Below are 19,124 nucleotides of genomic sequence, written 5' to 3' on the forward strand. Positions count from 1 at the left end.
AAGAAATGCTTAATTTCTTTACCAGAGAGAGCCCATATCATAAGCTTCTCTTTAATTTTCTTGCATCCTTTTAAAATCAGTTCTCCATTTAGTAAATATTTACCGAGTACCTACTAGACCAGCCATGTGCTAAGGACTGAGGATATAAAGACCAGTATTATAAGCATGGATCATACGTGATCCTATCACCATGAAACAAAGCCTCATTCCTCATGATGGAGTTGGCTGTTTGCATCAGAGGACCCTGAAGAGCCTGTGTATTGGTGTTCCTGAGTGGGGACAGAGTGGAGAACTGGGAAGGGCAGATCCATATTGGGTTGTTCTTTCCATGCGCTGGACAGCCCTTTAACTTGAATACACACTATGTATCAAGTCTCCTAATACTGTTGCTTATTACTCAAGACTTTTAATTGTTTTTTTTTTTTATTCCCTTCTAGTTTGACAATTTAAATGCTGCCCATGAAACCTCTAAGTTGGAAATTGAAGCCAGCCACTCAGAGAAAATCGAATTGCTAAAGAAAGCCTATGAAACCTCCCTTTCAGGCAAGAATGCTTTTTTTTTTTTTTTTTTTTTAAACAGATTCAGATCTAATGGAACAACGTGATGTGTTTTAAAACGGAAATGATTCATAACTTTCCCTTCCAGAGAATACCCTGTGGTATTCAGTTTGGAGTGTTTTTGCTTTCTTTTTGCATTGTTCATTGTTAGCAGATGCCCTTTTCCCCTTAGGAGGCAAATAATAGTTTGTCACAAATGCCAGCCTTTTTAGAAAAAAGGGCTTTTAAAGAACGTAAAGGCCTTTTTGGGAGTAGCTGTTCTTTACCACTTGAAGTCCTGGGAAGTTAAAAGTGTCAGTTTACATCCTAGCCACAGTAAAGGATCAGGGCTAACAACACTTGCTCACCGACACGCTTGCACACCAAGAACGCTGTGACGTGGAGATGGCACTGGTTGAGTCAAGAAAGAATATTTTTAAATTATTTTATATTTTAAAATTATTTTATGATGGGAAAGGCTGAAGTAGAAGGAAGAGGAGCCATTTCTTTAAGAACACAAAGGATCGTAGAAGTTGTTACACGGAGCTTCGTGCACCCTCAGAGAAGCCTGTAGACGCGGGCTAAGAACGGGCGGGCTCCCCAGTGGCAAAGGCCTTTTCTCATCAGAAAAATAGAATTGTCCTGAGAAGTCAGAGATGACAACATGTCCAAGTGACTGGCCAAGGGTAGATATTAGTAAACACTGTCGTTCTTCCTTCCTGCTAGAATTGGGTTTAATTTTAGACTTCTGTTTGGTTCACGAAGAGCAAATGGAAAAGCACGCAGGAACTCCAGAGCAGGAGGGCGAAGGCCAGTGTTGGAGGAGCCCTCCCCTGAGGAGGATGCTGTTTCCTCTGGCCTCTGGGGGCCTCTGCGCTCTCCATCATAAAATGGAAATATCTGCCCTACTCCCCTCACAAGGCAAATTGAGAACAGAGGGCTTAATTCTTATGAAAGCATCTTACAAATATAAAGTAGCATAGTCCTACTGCTTCATAATCAACTCTTAGATCTACAGGCTCTAACAACTGTAGAATACAGTCATCTCATAGGATGCCATTGCCTCCAAAAAAAATCCCTTCTTTTCAGAAATCAAGAAAAGCCATGAAGTGGAAAAGAAATCACTTGAGGATATGCTTCACGAGAAGCAGGAATCACTGGAGGTGCGTCTATCTCACTTACCCCCAGCCCCCCAAAATATCCCCATTCCTGAGGTTTGTGTGGTTTGGGTAATGTTTCTGTGTACATTTGCTATGTTTTTGGTGTCTGCTTGCTAACTTGTGCTCCACATTTCATTGTTTGTTTTAGAAACAAATCAATGATCTGAAGAGTGAAAATGATGCTTTAAATGAAAAGTTGAAATCAGAAGAACAAAAAAGAATATCGAGAGAGAAAGCAAATTTAGTAAGTTGTGTGTGCTTCTCCATCACTACTGAGTTCTTTTCTGCTCAGCTGCCTGTGAAGGTCAGCCTGTGTTCAGCAGCTGGGGAAATGATAGCGGTTTGGAATCCTTTTCCTATGTTGCAGAGTAATTTTTAAACTGGCTTCTTTGTTTACTGATGGTTTTTAGAAATCCCAAGACCTGACATACAGAGGAAGCCCAGTACATTGCGAGTGGTCTAAACCGATAACTATGGGAAGACAAGAAAATTGTCAGTGAGGGTCAGGGTTTCATGTGAAGACTACACTTTTTTTTCTTAAAAAAAAAAAAAAAAAAAAAAAAACAGAACCTCCCTGGTATATTGAGTTAAAATTGACATAGCACAACATTCACCCTTAGTTAAATGTGCAGTTCAGTGGTTCACAAATTGTGCATTGGTCACTATTATCTACTTCCAGAGCATTTTGTCACTCCAGAAAGAAACCCTGTACCCATTCCCCACTAAATCCCCCCAAACCCCCCATCCCTAGGGAACCACCATTCTACTTTCTTTCTCCATGGATTTGCCAACTCTGGACATTTCCTATAAATGGAATCATGTTCTGTATGGCTTTTTGTGTCTGGCTGCTTGGGCTCGGCTTCTGTCCTTGAGATCGATGTGTATTATAATATGTATAGACACTTCATTCCTATCTGTGTCTGACCAATAGGTCATAGGATAATCCTCACTTGGGAAAAGTATAGATTTATCTCGTAAGCTCACCTTTCTCTTGCAACTTGTATCCTAATTCACCTGGCCCCACCTTTTCTGTTTCTGTCTTCAGTGCTACCATTTCCCTTCCATATGTTTGTGCCTGAGACTGCAGAAGCAAAGTTCTTTTGCCACTTAAAATCTGCTAGCTTGGAAAGTACGTGTGCGTGGGTCTCTTAGTGAAATTTTTCACGGGTGTCTTTGGATACCCTCTAGACTTTTGAATACAATTGGATGAGACGAGGTCATACCCAGTGAAACTTCAAAACTATCTATACTGGGAGATTTTTAGACAAAAGAGCAATTTTAAAAACAAAGCAAAAATCTAGGCTTACATGCAGGGTGTAAACCTTATAAGTGGTTCCAGGAGTGGGTTTTAAAGGGATTTCTGGAACTGCAGCAGTTTTTGAAAACGAACGGAAACAGATTGAGGAAAGCAGGGTTACCTGAGGCCTGACCCCCTGTGGGAATGCACCTGACGCCCTGGGAGAGCACATTTGAGGAAGGCCTGGGCCAGCAGGGACATCAGCAAAGGTGCGGTGGAAACGGGGCTGTGAATGCTCGAAGTTTAAAAATGGACATGGTATTGCTTCTCAGCCTTCTGGCTATGATCAGGTGTAAAAATGGACAGAGTAAATGACAGAGTAAATGATGTCTCCTTTTAAGAAAAATGAGGTACTGGTTTTTTTTTTCCCCTAAAGATAATACATCCTGTGTCAAAGGATGACAGTATTTGAGGCCTATGAAATTTGGGCAAGAGCTCTGGATTTGCAGACTTGGGTGTTAAGCCTGCCCCAGCCCTTTCCCGCTCTGGCACCTTCCCTGAGCCGGTCCCCTGGGTTGTGGGACTCTCTGTGTCCTATGGAGTGAGGGGTTTACATAGGTAGTCCTGAAGACCCATTCCCTGATCATCCCTGAGGCTTGGTCTGGAGCCCAAGGAGTATAATTTGGATGACTTACCCACGGACACCTGTCTGAGATTAGACATCCCGTTGGTAGAACTGACATGGTCAGTTTGTATGTTTGGGATGATTCACTTAGATTTCCAGAACTAAAGCAAGGAGTGAGGATTCCACTCTGGTGGTGTGCTCTAAGAGGATCTCTCCCCTTATGCAGCATTTATTTTGGATAGAATTTTAGTAGTGCATGTGCTCTATGCTGTAGGGTGTCACAGAATAAACGAGAAGGACAGGCCAAGCCAATAGAGTCCCCTCATAATAAAAATGCCAAAGACTCAGGACATGATTGTCACTGTGTTTTCCAGAAAGCCCTAGAAATGCACTGCCCTTTCACTCCTGATCAATTACCAACTTTGTTGACAGAGAACAGTTGTTCCCTTTTCTCCCCACCAAACAGCAGTAATGGACTGTCATGGCCTCAACTCTAGCCAGAGTTGTTTTGCGTTGTAAGCAATGCTTTTTTTTCCCCCCTATTCCAGTAAAATATTTGGTGTGACCAATATTTTCCCGTGTTAAGTTCCTGATAAATGAAAGAAGTGTTTGTTTTCAAGGATGAAATGATTTCATTCTTCTAACCGAAGACTGTGAGATTACTGTTCTCTTAACCCTTTGTCCGCCTCTTCCTCTAGCTGCTGTGAGAAGGTTAGAAGTCTCTGCCCCAATATCTAAATCTAATCAGAGACTCTGTCTGTTAAGAATTTAACAACGTGCAGTTAAATAACCAAAGCTGCGTTCTGCTGTGTCTGTTCCAGAAGAACCCTCAGCTCATGTACCTGGAGCAGGAGTTAGAGAGCCTGAAGGCCGTGTTGGAGATCAAGAACGAGAAACTTCATCAGCAAGACATCAAGTTAATGAAAATGGAGAAACTGGTATGTTTCTTTCAGGGGTTTACCCAGCAGAAACGAAGTCTGTGTCATAGGAACTAGGCTCTGAGCTAGAACTGTGGAGTCATTTTAACTGCTACTTCAAGGTACTTGGAAATGTGCAGAAGGTAACAGAGGCTACATTTGCTTCTGTGGGTTGGCTCCAGGTTTATTTATTGCTGCCTTCTGGAACTTTTTTTTTTGTTTCCCAAGGAATATAGAAAGCAGCATTTGGGTCCTTGGAAAAACCACAACAAACAAATTAGGCTTCCGTTTTAGTGGTCTCTGAATCTTAATGCATCTATGAAGAATCTTAAAAACATGTAAAAAACAGTACTTTCATATATCACCAACTCTGGACTGGTGTCTTATTCACAGACAGTTAAAAATGTAAATGAATCACATGAGGGCAATGCAGTTTGCTATCTAAATTCCTCCTCTTTCTCGTGAATTAGAATGTAATAGAAGAGTCGTGCTCTCATAAAATTAATCTGGCTGGACAGATGTAAACATTATGAAAAATAAGAATGAAGCGGAGTTTGTAGCCTTGAGGGCAGAGCACCGATTCAGCCAGAGACAGGTTTACTGAGAAGTCCGTGTTTGAGTGGGGTGCCCAGCCCTAGTACACAGCTGCTGGGAGACAGGAGTCTCACCAAGTGGGCGGGGTTTGGCGAGGAAGCTTAAGTGATCCCAGCTATTGCCATACTTTGCCCTTGACTGTGCCAGCTGCCTCACTGTGCCTGTCCCTTGTCCCCCAATTATGAGTGATTCATGGTTGAGTGACCGAGTGCCTCGTTCAAACCCAAACCAGCGCTGGACAACAGGGAGCCTGGAGGCCACTCTTTGTTTGCTTCCTGGTTTGTCTGAGTTTTAGTGTTTGGTTTGGTTCAGTTTTCTAGAGACACCATTACCTCACGGTTGAGGGATGTAAGGGCTAAACCCCCATCTGGATATACAGGCACTTTGACATGCCAGGCAGTTTTGGTATTTATTTTAAAGGAAGGAAAGAAGAATTCTTATGGTTGATTAATGAGCCTAATCTGGCATAGATACCAGTTTCTGCCAAAGGTCATCCTGTTCCATCAAGCCTGATAACTCAGCTAATCTCACAGTCACTGGTCCTGTAGATCGCCCTGCTAATAATTTGTTGCCCCATGTACCATTCGTGCATCCAGACTTTTCAAAATACCATATACATGAAGAACAGGCTCTGTTATAAAATTGACAACACATTATAATTTTTGTTGACCCAGAAATATTTTTGTTTCTTGCCGTGCCCGAGAAGTATCCTGGTACTCGTTAGCATCGAGTTGCTGCAACAGGTAAACCCGTGGTTACTTTATCTTCAGGCACACCTCAGTGAACGATATTGTGGGTTTGGTTTGAGACCACGGCAATGCCAGTGTTGCAATAAAGTGAGTCAAATGCAATTTTTGGTTTTCCAGTGCACGTAGAAAGAAGTCTGTTAAGTCTGCAATAGCATTATATCTAAACAAAACTAAACAAAAAAGTCAATGCACATACCCTAATTAAAAAGTGCTAACTATCTGAACTTTCAGTGAGTCATAATCACTAAACAGGTCACCATAGCGAATGTAATAGTATAGAAAAAGTTTGAAATATTTCCAGAATGACCAAAATGTGTCAAAAACCTTGAAGAGAGCAAATGCTATTGGAAAAGTAGCACCAGTAGACTTGCTTGACATGGGGTTGCCACAGATCTTCAATTTATTAAAACAAACAAAAAATCCCAGAAAACCCACAATACCTGCACAGCACGAAGAAGTGACATATAATAAAATGAAGTATGCTTGTATTTGTAAGCTTGGAGCCTGTGTAGAAAATGAGACTCCTAGAAAGCAAGGCGGCTTTCTCAGTACGAAAGCTTTGGTATGAAAACCAGCTCTGCCCGTGGTTGGCTGTGTGGGAACACGAGGACTAGTCTCCTGTGGAAGAAGGCACTGAATGAGATAATACCATCCGGCCAATCCCTGCCCAGTCTCTCATTCCAGATTTCCCCACCTCATGTGTTATCTTGAATTCCTTTGTAATTGCTGGAAATCCCAAGGCTCCCTTTCTCTTACAGTCTCATTTTTGGGAAGGTTATCCCCCCTGGCTGGCTTGTCCTGAGCACTTTCTGGATAATAGGAAATGCTAAGAACAGTAGGACTCCCAACCGAGAATCATAATCAGAGTGGATTAGTCATACACTGCCGAGACAGGGATTAGCATAAATTCTGACAGAGCTACGAGGTCACCGCCTCAGCAAGTAAGAAAATCTTACCTTTAGAAAGTAGGGGGATGTAATCAGCTCTTCGTCATGTTAAGTGATGAAATGTCTTCTGGGATTTTATCCTTGAACCTCTCCCCTGATCAGTTTGTTTTCCCTGGAAGTTTAGCCTGGGCAGGCCCGCAGGAGAACGGATGTCTCTTCCCCTGAATGGAGGAGGGAGGCTTTGTGTAGCGAGTGCTCCTTCTCCTGGTTGGGGTTCCACGGAGCTTGGTGAATCGGCGCTTTGTGTGGCCACCCGAATTTAAGACTACCGAGAAACTCCAAACCGCGTTTAGACCATAATGAACAAGAACTGTCAGCTGTGGGCCTACTAGGAGTTTTCTTTTGAACACGGGGATTTTTTTTTTTTTTTCTCCAGAATTTACCACAGGAAGCTGTAGTGCAGGCCTGCGCTATTGTCATTTGACCACCTTGCAACTGAAGGAGATGCCCAGGGCCCATGGTTGCCCAGGGCTGGGCACCAGTTCTCAGGGGCAGTTCTAAAACCTCCTCCCCACCTCCCCCCACCCCAACCCTGAACAAGTCCATCACCCCTGGGGCCACATCAATGACCTGGCAGAGCTTTTTTAAAAATACATTTTTAAAAAATTATTAGTCAATTAAAAAATAGATTTTAAAAATCGATTTTTTTTATATTTCAACTTTATTTTTTCAGTGTTCCAAGATGAAAAACACACATCTAGATGCTCTGTTTGGCTGCCTCAGATTCTTTGGCAGCATGTCCATGTGTAGCTATTTCAGAATTCGACTAAACCTTCCTTAATGAAATCTCTCCAAGTGCGTTAGTGTCAGGAATGCGTCTGAGGGAAGGAGGGGCTTTCCTGTTTGATGTCTAAATGCAAGCGTTCTCGTTCACACCAAGGTGGACAACAACATAGCCTTGGTTGACAAACTGAAGCGATTTCAGCAGGAGAATGAGGAACTGAAAGCTCGCATGGACAAGCACATGGCGATTTCCAGGTAAGCACGGTCCCGTTTTCCCTGAGCTCTTCCTGTCCTCGTTACCACACTCCATCCCCAGGGAGCGTGAAATAGGGCTGAAGTGGCTGGTTCACCAGGTACTGACTTCCATGTGGAAAATAGGATGGGAGCCAATGGTGTGGGCCACTATGACCCCCGGCTTCCTGACCCCGAGATGCTTTCAGAGAAGGAGCATCACAAGACCCAGGAAGAAACAGCCCCAAGCATGAGACAGTCATAAGATATGGAGAAAAGCTGTGGTAGGGCCACCCAGCCAACAGGGAACTTGCCCCCAAAGGTACTTTTCCTTGGACTGAGGCTTACACTCCCAACGTTTCTCCCGCAACCAGGCCCTCCAGTGCCCAGTCAGCCCTGGGCAGGACTCCCTTTTGTTCCAAAGGGATTGTTTCGTGGGCTCAAATATTAAGTGGTAAGAATTTTTTCAAGTTCCTTTGAACTCAGGTCCACGTGGTTTGTGGCTCTTTTTTTGTCCTCAAGGCAACTTTCCACCGAGCAGGCTGTTCTTCAGGAGTCCCTGGAGAAGGAGTCCAAGGTCAACAAGAGACTGTCCATGGAGAACGAGGAGCTGCTGTGGAAGTTGCACAACGGGGACTTGTGCAGCCCCAAGAGGTCCCCCACGTCCGCCGCTGTCCCCTTCCAGTCACCGAGGAACTCCGGCTCCTTCCCCAGCCCCAGCATCTCACCCAGATGACGCTTTCTGGAAGCTGGGAGACTGTCCACAAGCATTTGTACAGGTCTGCGGGACTGACCCTAACCACACCCATGGGAGCGAGCGCTACAGTAGTGGACACATGCTGACCACTCGGGAACTGGAGAGTCGCCACCCCCAAGGCTCCTGTGGAGACTGGAACTCTGGAGGAAGACTTGGACCCCGTCCCAGAGCCTCCCCCGCAAAGATCTCAGAATGGATCTACATGGACGCTGTTGCACAGAGCACTTCAAGAACAAGAGGGTCTTGTTCATTGCCTTTTTCACCTAAGCAGAAGGGGAAAAAAAACTCTCAGGGGCCTGTTAAGATAAAGATTTATAACCTTTATAATGTTCTTCACCACAGACAACCTTCTTGTGATTTTTGTTTTGGTCTGACTGGGGATGTGTGAATGAAATGGGTGCAGAGAGTGTCCTGTGTTTGACGCTGCCTCCTTTGCTCTGAATTGAAAGTCCGATGCTGCGTAAATCTGGGTATGTACTAATCTAATAACAGTCCGTGTATGCATTTCTGCAAAAGCCATAGGAGGAGGAATGATAGTCGCTTGAATTAAAATTCTCTACCACCAACTTGGCTCAGCCCTTGACGGTGGGGAGTGGTAATGACAGGAAAAGCTTTGACTTGTCCATGTCTATCCAGCTCTGAATCCTTCTGGAGTAACTTGTTGGCAGGCTTTCGGTGCTTAGCAATGTCAGCTGAAACTAGTTAGATTTTTAATGTCCCCACGTGAACCTAACATGATACTACAATCTATTTTCTCAGGCTATGCGCAAATAGAGGACCCTAATTTTTCTAAAAATCTGTATAAAGCAAAAGGGCAGTACTGGTTGATTTACTTCTGCCTTACTTTTACCTTGATCTGAGCTGTTCCCACGGGTTGAAACTATCTGCTCTCCTATGATCCTCACTCCCCGCCTTCCTCTTCTCCCAACCCCCCGCCCCACTGCCCCACCTCTCACCAGAGCCACAAAAGCAAACCTTCTACCTCCTACCTACTTTTCTCTGGGACAAGAAATATGCTTTTCCAGAGCCAGCTCATCATCGAGGTGCCAAAACCACTTTCCAAATAAACCAAGGCCTGGATCTCCTAGTACAAATTTTGGGAAACCCTAGAGAGAATGAAGAGTAAGTCATTAGCTAGTTAGAACTAAGGTAGGATTCCGTGCTTCTCGAGGAGCAGGAACAGCCTGTTTAACGTAATGATGCCGTATTGAGTAAAACATTTGGAGAAGAGATGCTGTTTCCATGCATCCTTTGAAGAATCCTTCTGTCCTTGAGAAAGTAGCAGAATGGTCATTGAATGAATGGACAATGTGCAACTCCCTCCAAGCTGCATTGCAGTTTCTTTTCAGAACTTATTACCTCCCCCCTTTCTAGTACTTCGGTTGGGGGGAAGTAGAAGGAAGACCTGTGGCTTCCTCTCCCTCTCCCTGCATGTCAGTGTTTACTAACCTGTGTCGCTGATGCCCAGTGGCTTTACAAGCAACCGCTATAGGGTAAGAATGGACTTGGAATACTAGAGGTGGATATGAGTCCTCATTTACATGTATACTACATAGCAAACTGATCTTCATGATGCATGGTTGTTTTTATTAGTGATTGTGTCTCAAGCCTTTAACCTCCAACTGTTTCTTATGTATGTAACCTTCCATGTTTGCTTCTGATAAATGGAAATAGAGGTTCACTGCCACCTCCTGGCATAGCTCTCCGCTTGCCCTTCTGAGTTGTTTTCAATGCCATTAGCCAAAGTCGGGTTTGCCATCCATCTCCTACGCATGGGACATCTTGTGCTGTTCCTTGCTGTCCTCCATACCATTTAGGTGTCTAGGGAAATCAGTCTTTTACACAATTAATACAAAATGTCTTCAGAGAATGGGAGGCAACAGGAGAGTAGATAGGAAATGAACCAGAGAACTTTGATTTTTTTTCTTTTCCAAACCAAATGTTTTTCACGTAGGATGCAAAATGTTGGCACGTCATGAAAATATGGATGTATAAACTGTAGTTGTGATCAGTTTGTAGTGATGGAAAGTGTATTTTACTTTGATCAAATAAATAATGCTGGAATATTCAATGTAAGAATTGTAACCTCTGACCTAGTCCATCCTCCAAAGTGGCTAAAACCCAGTTTTAGCCCTTCTCAAGACCCAGGTGGCCGTCTGTCTCCTCTTCAGCTGTTTCCCAGGAGCTTCCAATGCAATGACAGAATTAGTCATGGGGCTGAAATCTGCCTTTCAGAGTGAGACTTACAGGTAAGCTTCTCTGAATTCCCAGCTATGTGTGTTGGAGAAATTTTGACAGATTTTAACAATTTCTTCTGGATAAGGTAAGAAAATGGGAAGAGCTAAAGTCTAAATATTTTTAAAGATGGCAAAAAAGCCTAAATGAAGTTGAGTCTTCCTTGACCTGGAAATTTATTTTATAATGAAAGTTGAATTTTTTTAAAAATACTCGAGAATTTTTTAAAACTCGTACTTTTGAGTACGGCAGCTTAGAAAGGCAAGTTTACGCCATTTTTTTGATACCTTTGTATTTGCATTGTAGATGTGGCCGACCCATGTATTACTGCATTTTTAGGTCCTCATGTGTTGTAGTTGTGGTATCAAATAGAATCTTGGGTAATGATCCAAACATTGCTGCCAGCAAGTCCTCCTGGATGCGCTTCAAAACAAACTAAAAAATGAACACTTAGCTTATTTTGTTTTTACAGAAACTTGCTTATTTAATAGAAATGAGGATATAAAGTTAATATCGATGCTTTTTTATTATAAAAAGTAGAAATGCATGGAGATAGGTAAGCAATCAAAATACATGCTCTCTGTCAGAGGAGTTAACACTTCTATTATTAGACCGGATGACTTCCTTTTAGTTGGGATGTCTGGGTCTGACTCACAGGGCAGGGGGTGGGGTCTGGCACTTGACATCAGCCTCTGGCAAAGCATTAGTCAAAAGAACCCCGAAGCGGGTTATGGACACAGATGAACTTTCCATCAATTTTTCGTACTTCATTTGCCAAGTCAGGAAGACTCAACAGTGGTAGCAACTGTGGTCTCCCCTTGGAGATTGTGAGCAGTGCAAATATAATATCCTACATCAATGGTCTCAAAGTCTTCGATGGTCAGGGTGCTCTGGGAGATTCTTGTGGTGTGCCCCAGTCCTCTGTGGATCAGCCTCCAACTGTCTTGAATTGTCACGGGCCTTTCATCCTGTTGAACGACACCCCCATGTGCTGAAGCACAAGCAACAGGCTTCTACAAACAGCTCCCATTCACCCAGCACCATTGGGTGTTGTTTTCCAAGGCCAAAATACGTACTTATAAAAGATTATTTGGTATGTGTAGCACAGGGGAGCTTTTACACTGTATAAACATAATACTGTTTGGCACGCTCTTTCTGGTCTTCAGTAAGTGGCTACTTAATATAAAATTTATTCTTTTGGAACTCCAAGAATGTAGAACTGGAATTAGGCAAAAAAAAAAACAAAACAGGGATAAAAATTTCCACTGCTCTCCTCTTGACATTGCCCACTCCGTAGTTCTATGTCACAGAATTTAAAGGCAATTGTGAATGAGTAAGAGCTCTTGATTGTTCAGATTTGGGGAAGCAGAAGTAGAAATCGATATTCCAAAGGACTCCGGTGAGGAGAAAAGCTGTACCCCAAGGATGGATAACCTGATGCCCTAGATGACATAACTTCCTATTTCTAGAAAGTGAGATGGTCACTTTTAAGATGCTTCATCCAACTTTGGTGATAAAAATATAGTGTGTTCTAGATTAATTTAACCTAACTCTAATATTACCAGTATTACAAAAAAAATACCCTTTGTGTTCATAGAAAGAAAGCATGCTGTTGCAAATCACTGATGTCTTCAAAGTGTGACATTGCTTTTTAAAAACATGTACCTAGTCCTAGGAAACTTTTTTCCAGGGAGAGTTATTTTCTACCAATCATAGTAGCCAATACACTTCTGCCTTATGGGCTGTGTCTTAGGAGGCCAAATCTCTTCTGGCAAGGCAGGGATTATTCCATGGTGGTAGAAAGCTGTTTATTTTAGTGAGCAAAACAGGCACAGGGGCTAAATGTGCAGTAGTTGCTCTTATGGAAAGTCTATTTTAAAATAGACTGTCTGCAAGGCCAAATCTCTGAGCAGCACCTTTTTGCCAGGGCCTACATTTTTATGCCCACTTGGTGGATGTCCTCAGCACAGGGCATAGTTTCTCCGGGGAGAGCTCTCTGCTGGAAACCAAGTGGCCTCCAAATGACCCACAATTGGGGGTGGAGAAAGAGGGAGGCTCCCTACTTTGCTTTTCAGGTCTCATCGTGCTCAAGGGTTATGGAGAAAAATAACATATAAAGAGGGTATGCTGAACTGCCTGACGGAACCCATTTTTTTCAAAAAAAAAAAAAAAAGCCACTTGTAAATATAATGAAATGTCTTAGAAAACCAGTAAGCCTGGGCTCCTACTGTGGTTCCACAACTCCCTGCACTTCTCAAGTTCTGATCTCTTCCCTTACAGGAGGGGATAGAGGACAAAACAGCGAGCTGAGAGAGCTGGCTGGGGCCGGGGGTGGACAGCCCTTACCTTCTGTCCTGGATAGATCCACCTGAATTCCACCTCAACGTCGGGTTCCCCGAGGACTGTGCAGAGGACACTGATGTCATCCCCACTTCTCACCTTGTTTGAGGACGCCAAGATGGTTGTTGACGGAGGGCCTCTGGGAACTGAAAGGAAGCGAGGGACAGGGAAAGTGAGGTGGAATCCGTGTGACCTTGCAGACAAACCTTGAGACGCATTCTACTCTTCGAACAGCGCTGTAACGTTTCGGCCTGCCTTCCAGCTTCCCGGCCAACTTCCGGTGTCCTCTGCGGCCTCTTCTCTACCTTGATGGTCTGGGGTGCGTGCTTATCCAGGACTCCCAGGCCTGGCCCCTTATATTTACACTGGGAGAGGAGGCTGAAAGTTCAGGGAATAAGAAAGTTGAGGGAGAAGAAGGTGCATGGGGAAAGAGCAAGCAGAAGGTAGAGAAGGGGTGGGCCGGGAGGAGGGGAGCTGAAGGGGTGAGGAGGAGCCAGGCGGGTGTGTGACTGTCCGTCCTCAGAAGGAAGAGGACAATGAGTCGAAGGAAAAAGATGTTCGCAGGAAGGGTGCAGCTACTACATCTGTTGGCCGTCCCTTTACTTCACAGCGATGTAGAAACATCTCTTCACTGGGATCGGTTCTCTCAAGTGATTGCGATGGCAGCCTTGAGCAAGGCAATGGACTAGGAGCTGGGACAACCCAGACGTGGTCTCTGAGCCCTTGGGGACCTCTCTTCATGGTCTGGAGGGGGCAGACACTAAGCAAGTAAGTGTGCAGTTTATATAAAACCTGAGTTCTGTTAGGAACTGTGAAGGAGAAGCCCAGCATGTTCTAGAAGCTCAGAATAGTCTGCAGAGCAAGAAGGGCTTCCTTGATTCAGGGAACAATGTTAGAACTAAAATCTGACGGCTGAGCTTATCAGGCACGGAGGGAGAAGCAGGGAGGCAGCTGCGGCCTGGGGAATCCCAGTGTGTAGAGCCCCTGCCATGAAGTGGACAAAGGCCAGGCAGGCTGCAGGCTGGGGAGGCAGGCTGCAGGCTAGGGGCAGGGGCTGGTCCGGCAAGGCCATTCAGTCCACCTGCAAGATTCTGACTAGAGGTCTAAGAAACATGGGCACCTACTAAGTGGTCTTAATTGTAATTATAGTCCGCTATGGTAGGGAAGATGAAGAAAGAAAAGGGGGAAACCATTGAAAAGAGTTGCATTAGTCCCAGGAGGAGAAGATGATAGTTTGAACTTTTTTTTTTTTTTTTTTGCAGTGAGGATAGGAAGAAATAGGGCACAAAAAGATAATGTGAAAATGATTTGATGGAAAGGTGAAAAGGCCTGGGAGGGAGGAGACGGCTGTCAGGTTGACTCCCCGTCTTAGGCCGGCACGTGGGTGATGGTATCACCATCACTGAGACCGGGAAAGCCAACGAACCGGACCCTGGAGGAAGACCTGAGTTCAAGGCAGGGCCCATGAGGCATCAAGTGCAGACAGACCTGAAGCTGTCATTCGCAAATCTGGGCCACACATATGCACTTGGGAGCTAGCAGTGAGCAGAGCGTGGGTATGGCTGAGGCTGGCCAGCAGGACAGCGAGGCGTGAGAAAGAAGCGTGTCCCATGGGCCTCCAACCTTGACAAGCTGGGAGAGGCAAAATGCTGACAAAGCAGAATAAGAAAGTGGGGGGAAGGCAGGAAAACTTGAAGCCAAAGAAGAGGCATTTCACATAGGTGTGGCAGAACCTAATAGGATGAAGACAGAAGCTTATCTACTGGATTTGATGTCCTGGGAGTCCCGAGGCCTTTAGCAAGAGCTGATTCGGGGGGATACTAGGGAGATCGATGCGGAGCGTGTAGGAGGGAGGGAAACACAGGGAACGGGGAGCACTGTTTCAGGGTATTTAGCTATGATGGGGAAAGAGAGAAGACCTAAGCCGAGGGCTGAGGCTGGTCAAGGAAGTTCTGAAAGTTACTCAGCAGCAGCGTTATTGGGGGGCATGACCTACTGAGTAAGTCCCACGGCTGAGAACCAGAGGCATGAAGGTGTCCAAATTCTCATCTCAGAGAACTGCTTGTTGTTGGGGCCACTCATGCCTCTCCAGGGCTGCTCAAGCAGCAGCATTGCAGAAGGACTCCCCTGACCCCCAACACACAGACCACTCACCCCAGGCACAGAAGAGCTCCTATAGTCCTTCAACAGAGACAAGTCCCTGTTGTAGGACTGTAGTACATGAAAAGGAACCATTTCTTCCACTCCCCTAAAGGGGCTGGCAAGGGGGTGCTTTTAGTCCTGGAAGTCAGGAGAGGGAGCCCCAAGAGTATTACTTGTTAAAGGAAGAGGACACCACGTTATTCTGCAGGAGATCTGCTTGCTGGCTGTGCCTGTGCCACCAGCCCAGAGCTGGAGAGCACTGGGAATGATGGTACATGGGGGCTGCCAGGGGCACGGGAGACTGAGACTGTGTCCCTGCTGTGAGCTCCTCATTCTTACATGCTCCAGAGCCAAGGGAACAGAAGGACATGGAGACATCAAGGACTATATCTTTTCCAAGACCACACTGCAGATCAGGGCAAAGAGGTACATGAGAAGAGCAGAGGCCTTTAGCTGAGGCTCCAAAAGGAGGATGGGGCTGAGTCCGACACAGGTGTATTCACTGCAGGGGCTACTTAGGGGTGAATTCTTTATCATCCCATGGCAAGACCTCAGAGCCACCATCTGTCCCACTGGGTTCCATAATAAGCCAGGTCAGTAAATACCACCAAGAAACAAATGTCTCTGGGCTGCAGCCTCTCCCCTTCTCCCCCAAGTCTGGCACCAGAGCAGGGAGAGGAGAGGAGGGGAGGTAGATTGTCTTTCTCCACCACTACAAACCCCATCATAGATGATGGCGTCACCAGTGCTGCCTGCATGCTGGTGGACAGAGCAGGAGCGGGTGTCAGGTCAAGTGTGGAGTTAATGATTGTAAATGAACAGTGTTAGAGACAGGAATGAGACTGTCTTACTAACCCAAAGTGCCCGTTGGATGTAGAGTAGACGGAGATATCATTAATGGACTTTGCTACCCTTAGGAAAGCAGGTTTTAACACAGAGTTGAAGGAAGTGAAGAAAAAAGTACTTCATATATGAATCCACTGAATTGAAACTCCTCATTAAAATGATCACATTAGAAAAATACTTTCATTTTTGGATAAAGATGTGGTATATATACACAATGGAATACTATGCAGCCATCAAAAGAAATGAAATCTTGCCATTTGTGACAACATGGATGGAACTAGAGCGTATCATGCTTAGTGAAATAAGCGGAAAAAGACAACTATCATATGATCTCCCTGATATGAGGAAGTGGTGATGCAACATGGGAGCTTAAGTGGGTAGGAGAAGAATAAATGAAACAAGATGGGATTGGGAGGGAGACAAACCATAAGTGACTCTTAATCTCACAAAACAAACTGAGGGTTGCTGGGGGGAGGGGGGTTGGGAGAAGGAGGGTGGGGTTATGGACATTGGGGGGGGTGTGCTTTGGTGAGTGCTGTGAAGTGTGTAAACCTGGCGATTCACAGACCTGTACCCCTGGGGATAAAAAGATATGTTTATAAAAAATAAAAAATTAAAAAAAAAAAGAAAAATACTTCCATTTTTAATGGAGGGATTTGAGGATACTTCAGTTGTGTCAAGAGGTGGGAAGTGAGGTCAGCTGGAAGAGACTGAATTTACCCAACCATGGGATTTTCCAGTAGCTCTCATCGTGGAGAAAGGGTAGAGTCATGTTCTCTAGGGCGGTATTTTCCTGGCAGTGGGGGAACAGGTGGGCAAGGAGTTGAGGGCACCACAGAGAGCATAGCAGTGTGAAGCCCTGGACCCCAAGCTGGGAGGTGGGGGAGGGCAGGAGGGCACTGGAGAATTTGGGGAGGAGGGTGGAAGTGAGGACAGGCACAGAGGAGTCACGGAACATGGAGCAGTAGTTGAGCAGGGGTGAGGCTGTGCGTGGAGATGGGGGTCGGATTCAGTGCGTGATTCTGCAGTTGGAGCAGTGGTAGCTGAAGACAGGCTGAAGTTGCAGCCGAAGGAGGGCTGCCTGAGGTGGAGGAGATGAAGTGGTCAGGGAACCAGGCCCAATGAACTCCAGCTGACGTCACAGAAAGTGAGACCAGGAGGACAATGAGCCAACAAAGGGAATGACTGGAAAGGAGAAGAGAAAGCTGGTGGAGCCATAATGCCCAGAGGAGCTGAGGTTCCTAACAGAGGATGGGAGGATGAGGATGAGGAAGCCGGAATAAGCACAGGAGTAAGCACAGGAAGAACCTGACCTTGAGTTGGGGAGCGATGGTGCCCTTAGGAGACCACGGATTTTGGATACAACAAAGAGGATGTTCTCATCAGAGAGGATGTTCTAAGCAGGTGGAAATACTGGAGAATGGCTGATGGTCCTACACAGAAGTAGGACCAGAGGGAGCAGTGGATGAAGGGAGTGAAGGGGTTGTTCACGGGCAATTCGAGAAATGGTGGTACAGTAGGGGAGACTTTAAGAACAACATTCTGTGCCTCCTGATTTCCATCCGTAACTGGGAACATCCATACCGGATACTGGCTACTGGCAGAGGTTAAACTCTAAGCAGTGGTAGAGGCAGCCTTACCTTCCACATAGAGCAGCTGGTACTTGACTGAGATCTGAGACTTGCCCCCAGCCTCCGCCTTGCAGTAGACCACCCCCTGGTGGTCGGCATGAGGTTGCAGATACACAAAGCCTCTCTTCACATCATAAACAATGTCTGTTCCATTGGCTGGGATTTCCTTGGCAGGGAACTCCCTGTGGAGGGTGACTTTGGCCGACAAGACAGTCACTCGACAAGGAACCACAGCCTGCCTGTCCGGGTTCAGATAGACAACATCAAAGTAACTGGGAGAAGGTACAAATAGTTCTCCTTTCTCTGCAAAGGGAAAGATTAGAGATTTATTAATTCTGGAGAAAAAAGGTAAGAGTACCTTAAGGATTTTTACATTCTTGGGACACAGAGAGGGAACTGGCAATATATTCAGACACTAAGTCCTTATGCGTAGAAAAAGCTATTTTTAAATGCTTTTCCTTTTCTCATAAAAAAGATTTCACTTCCCATCTCCTTAAAGGAAACAAACAAACAAACAAAAAAAATTAGGTCAAGCCCAAATCAGGTTCATGAATTAGTCCACTGAGAAAGCAGGGAAGGAGATGGATTTCCTTATGTTAAGAGAATTTTAAGGGCTTCGAGATGGCTCAGTTGGTTAAGTGTCTTCAGCTCAGGTCATGATCCTGGAGTCCCGGATCAAGTCCCACATCAGTCTCCCTGCTCAGCAGGGAGTCTGCTTCTCCTGCTGATCTCTCTCCTCTCGTGCTCTCTCTTTCTCTCTCCCAAATAAATAAGTAAAATCTTTAAAAAAAAAAAAAAAAAAGGCAATTTTAAGACTTGTGAAAAATCTGCTGTGTCTCTGGAGAAGTTAGCCCCAAAGCCTATGCTTGTAACTGCCCATTGAGAATGGTTCCCCAGCACAGCAAAGTCTCTGAGAGATCCGGCCTAACAAGGGTGCTGGCCTCCTCACCTATCCTTACTCGCAGCCCAGAGGACCTCATTCCTGCCAAGGTCAATGGAAAGAGAATTAAGTAAGGACAGACAAGGAAACCACTAGTATCAAGTTCTAAGTTCTGCTAGTCCCACACTAGGCTGGGGAATTCAGTCAGTTTCTCATGTCCTCCTATTTGCCCTGACCTCGCTCTCCCTGTATGTTAAGTTCTAGATGATGGCATTTGATCTTACAGTAATGAGAGAAACAAGGACTGGCTTGCCCATACATCCATTCCTTAGGATAGTCAAGGGACTATGGTTTAGGGTTTTGTTTTTGGCATGGCACATTAAATCCTTTGTTTTCTGGATGATTCTGTGAGGGAATATTATGGTGATTGCTAAGAGAAACTTTGAACTTAAAATTTTTCCCATGTTCATTAAAAATAAAAATTTGTTTTTCCCCTACCATGTTCCTGAAACAAAGAATTATTCTTGGCTTCTCCTTCACTAGCCCTCTTTGATCCACAGTCATCTGATATTT

General features: G+C 45.0%; 2 protein-coding genes across 8 annotated transcripts in view; one reads left to right on the forward strand and one right to left on the reverse strand.

Moving 5' to 3' along the window:
* MTUS1 (microtubule associated scaffold protein 1) overlaps positions 1-10,553 on the forward strand; it is a 168,988-nt gene extending 158,435 nt beyond the window's left edge. For 6 of the 7 annotated variants that reach the window (XM_044225496.1, XM_044225501.1, XM_044225497.1 and 3 more), the window contains 6 exons: positions 438-543; positions 1,627-1,700; positions 1,846-1,941; positions 4,381-4,497; positions 7,647-7,744; positions 8,243-10,553. In XM_044225496.1, coding sequence (XP_044081431.1) covers positions 438-543; positions 1,627-1,700; positions 1,846-1,941; positions 4,381-4,497; positions 7,647-7,744; positions 8,243-8,456 — 705 coding nt within the window. In that variant the 3' untranslated portion in view covers positions 8,457-10,553. The remainder of the gene's footprint in view (positions 1-437; positions 544-1,626; positions 1,701-1,845; positions 1,942-4,380; positions 4,498-7,646; positions 7,745-8,242) is intronic. The other variant, XM_044225500.1, reaches the window with a different exon arrangement.
* Positions 10,554-11,214: 661 nt separating this feature from the next.
* The window catches only part of PDGFRL (platelet derived growth factor receptor like), an 84,769-nt gene continuing 76,859 nt past the window's right edge, over positions 11,215-19,124 (reverse strand). Inside the window, exons 4-6 of the mRNA XM_044225504.1 lie at positions 17,681-17,974; positions 13,059-13,198; positions 11,215-11,680 (exon numbers count right to left, since the gene is read on the reverse strand). Of these exons, the coding sequence (XP_044081439.1) occupies positions 11,492-11,680; positions 13,059-13,198; positions 17,681-17,974 (623 nt within the window). The 3' untranslated portion in view covers positions 11,215-11,491. The remainder of the gene's footprint in view (positions 11,681-13,058; positions 13,199-17,680; positions 17,975-19,124) is intronic.

The sequence above is a fragment of the Neovison vison genome, chromosome 11, assembly GCF_020171115.1.
Source record: "Neovison vison isolate M4711 chromosome 11, ASM_NN_V1, whole genome shotgun sequence".
In the NCBI taxonomy this organism is placed as follows: Eukaryota; Metazoa; Chordata; class Mammalia; order Carnivora; family Mustelidae; genus Neogale; species Neogale vison.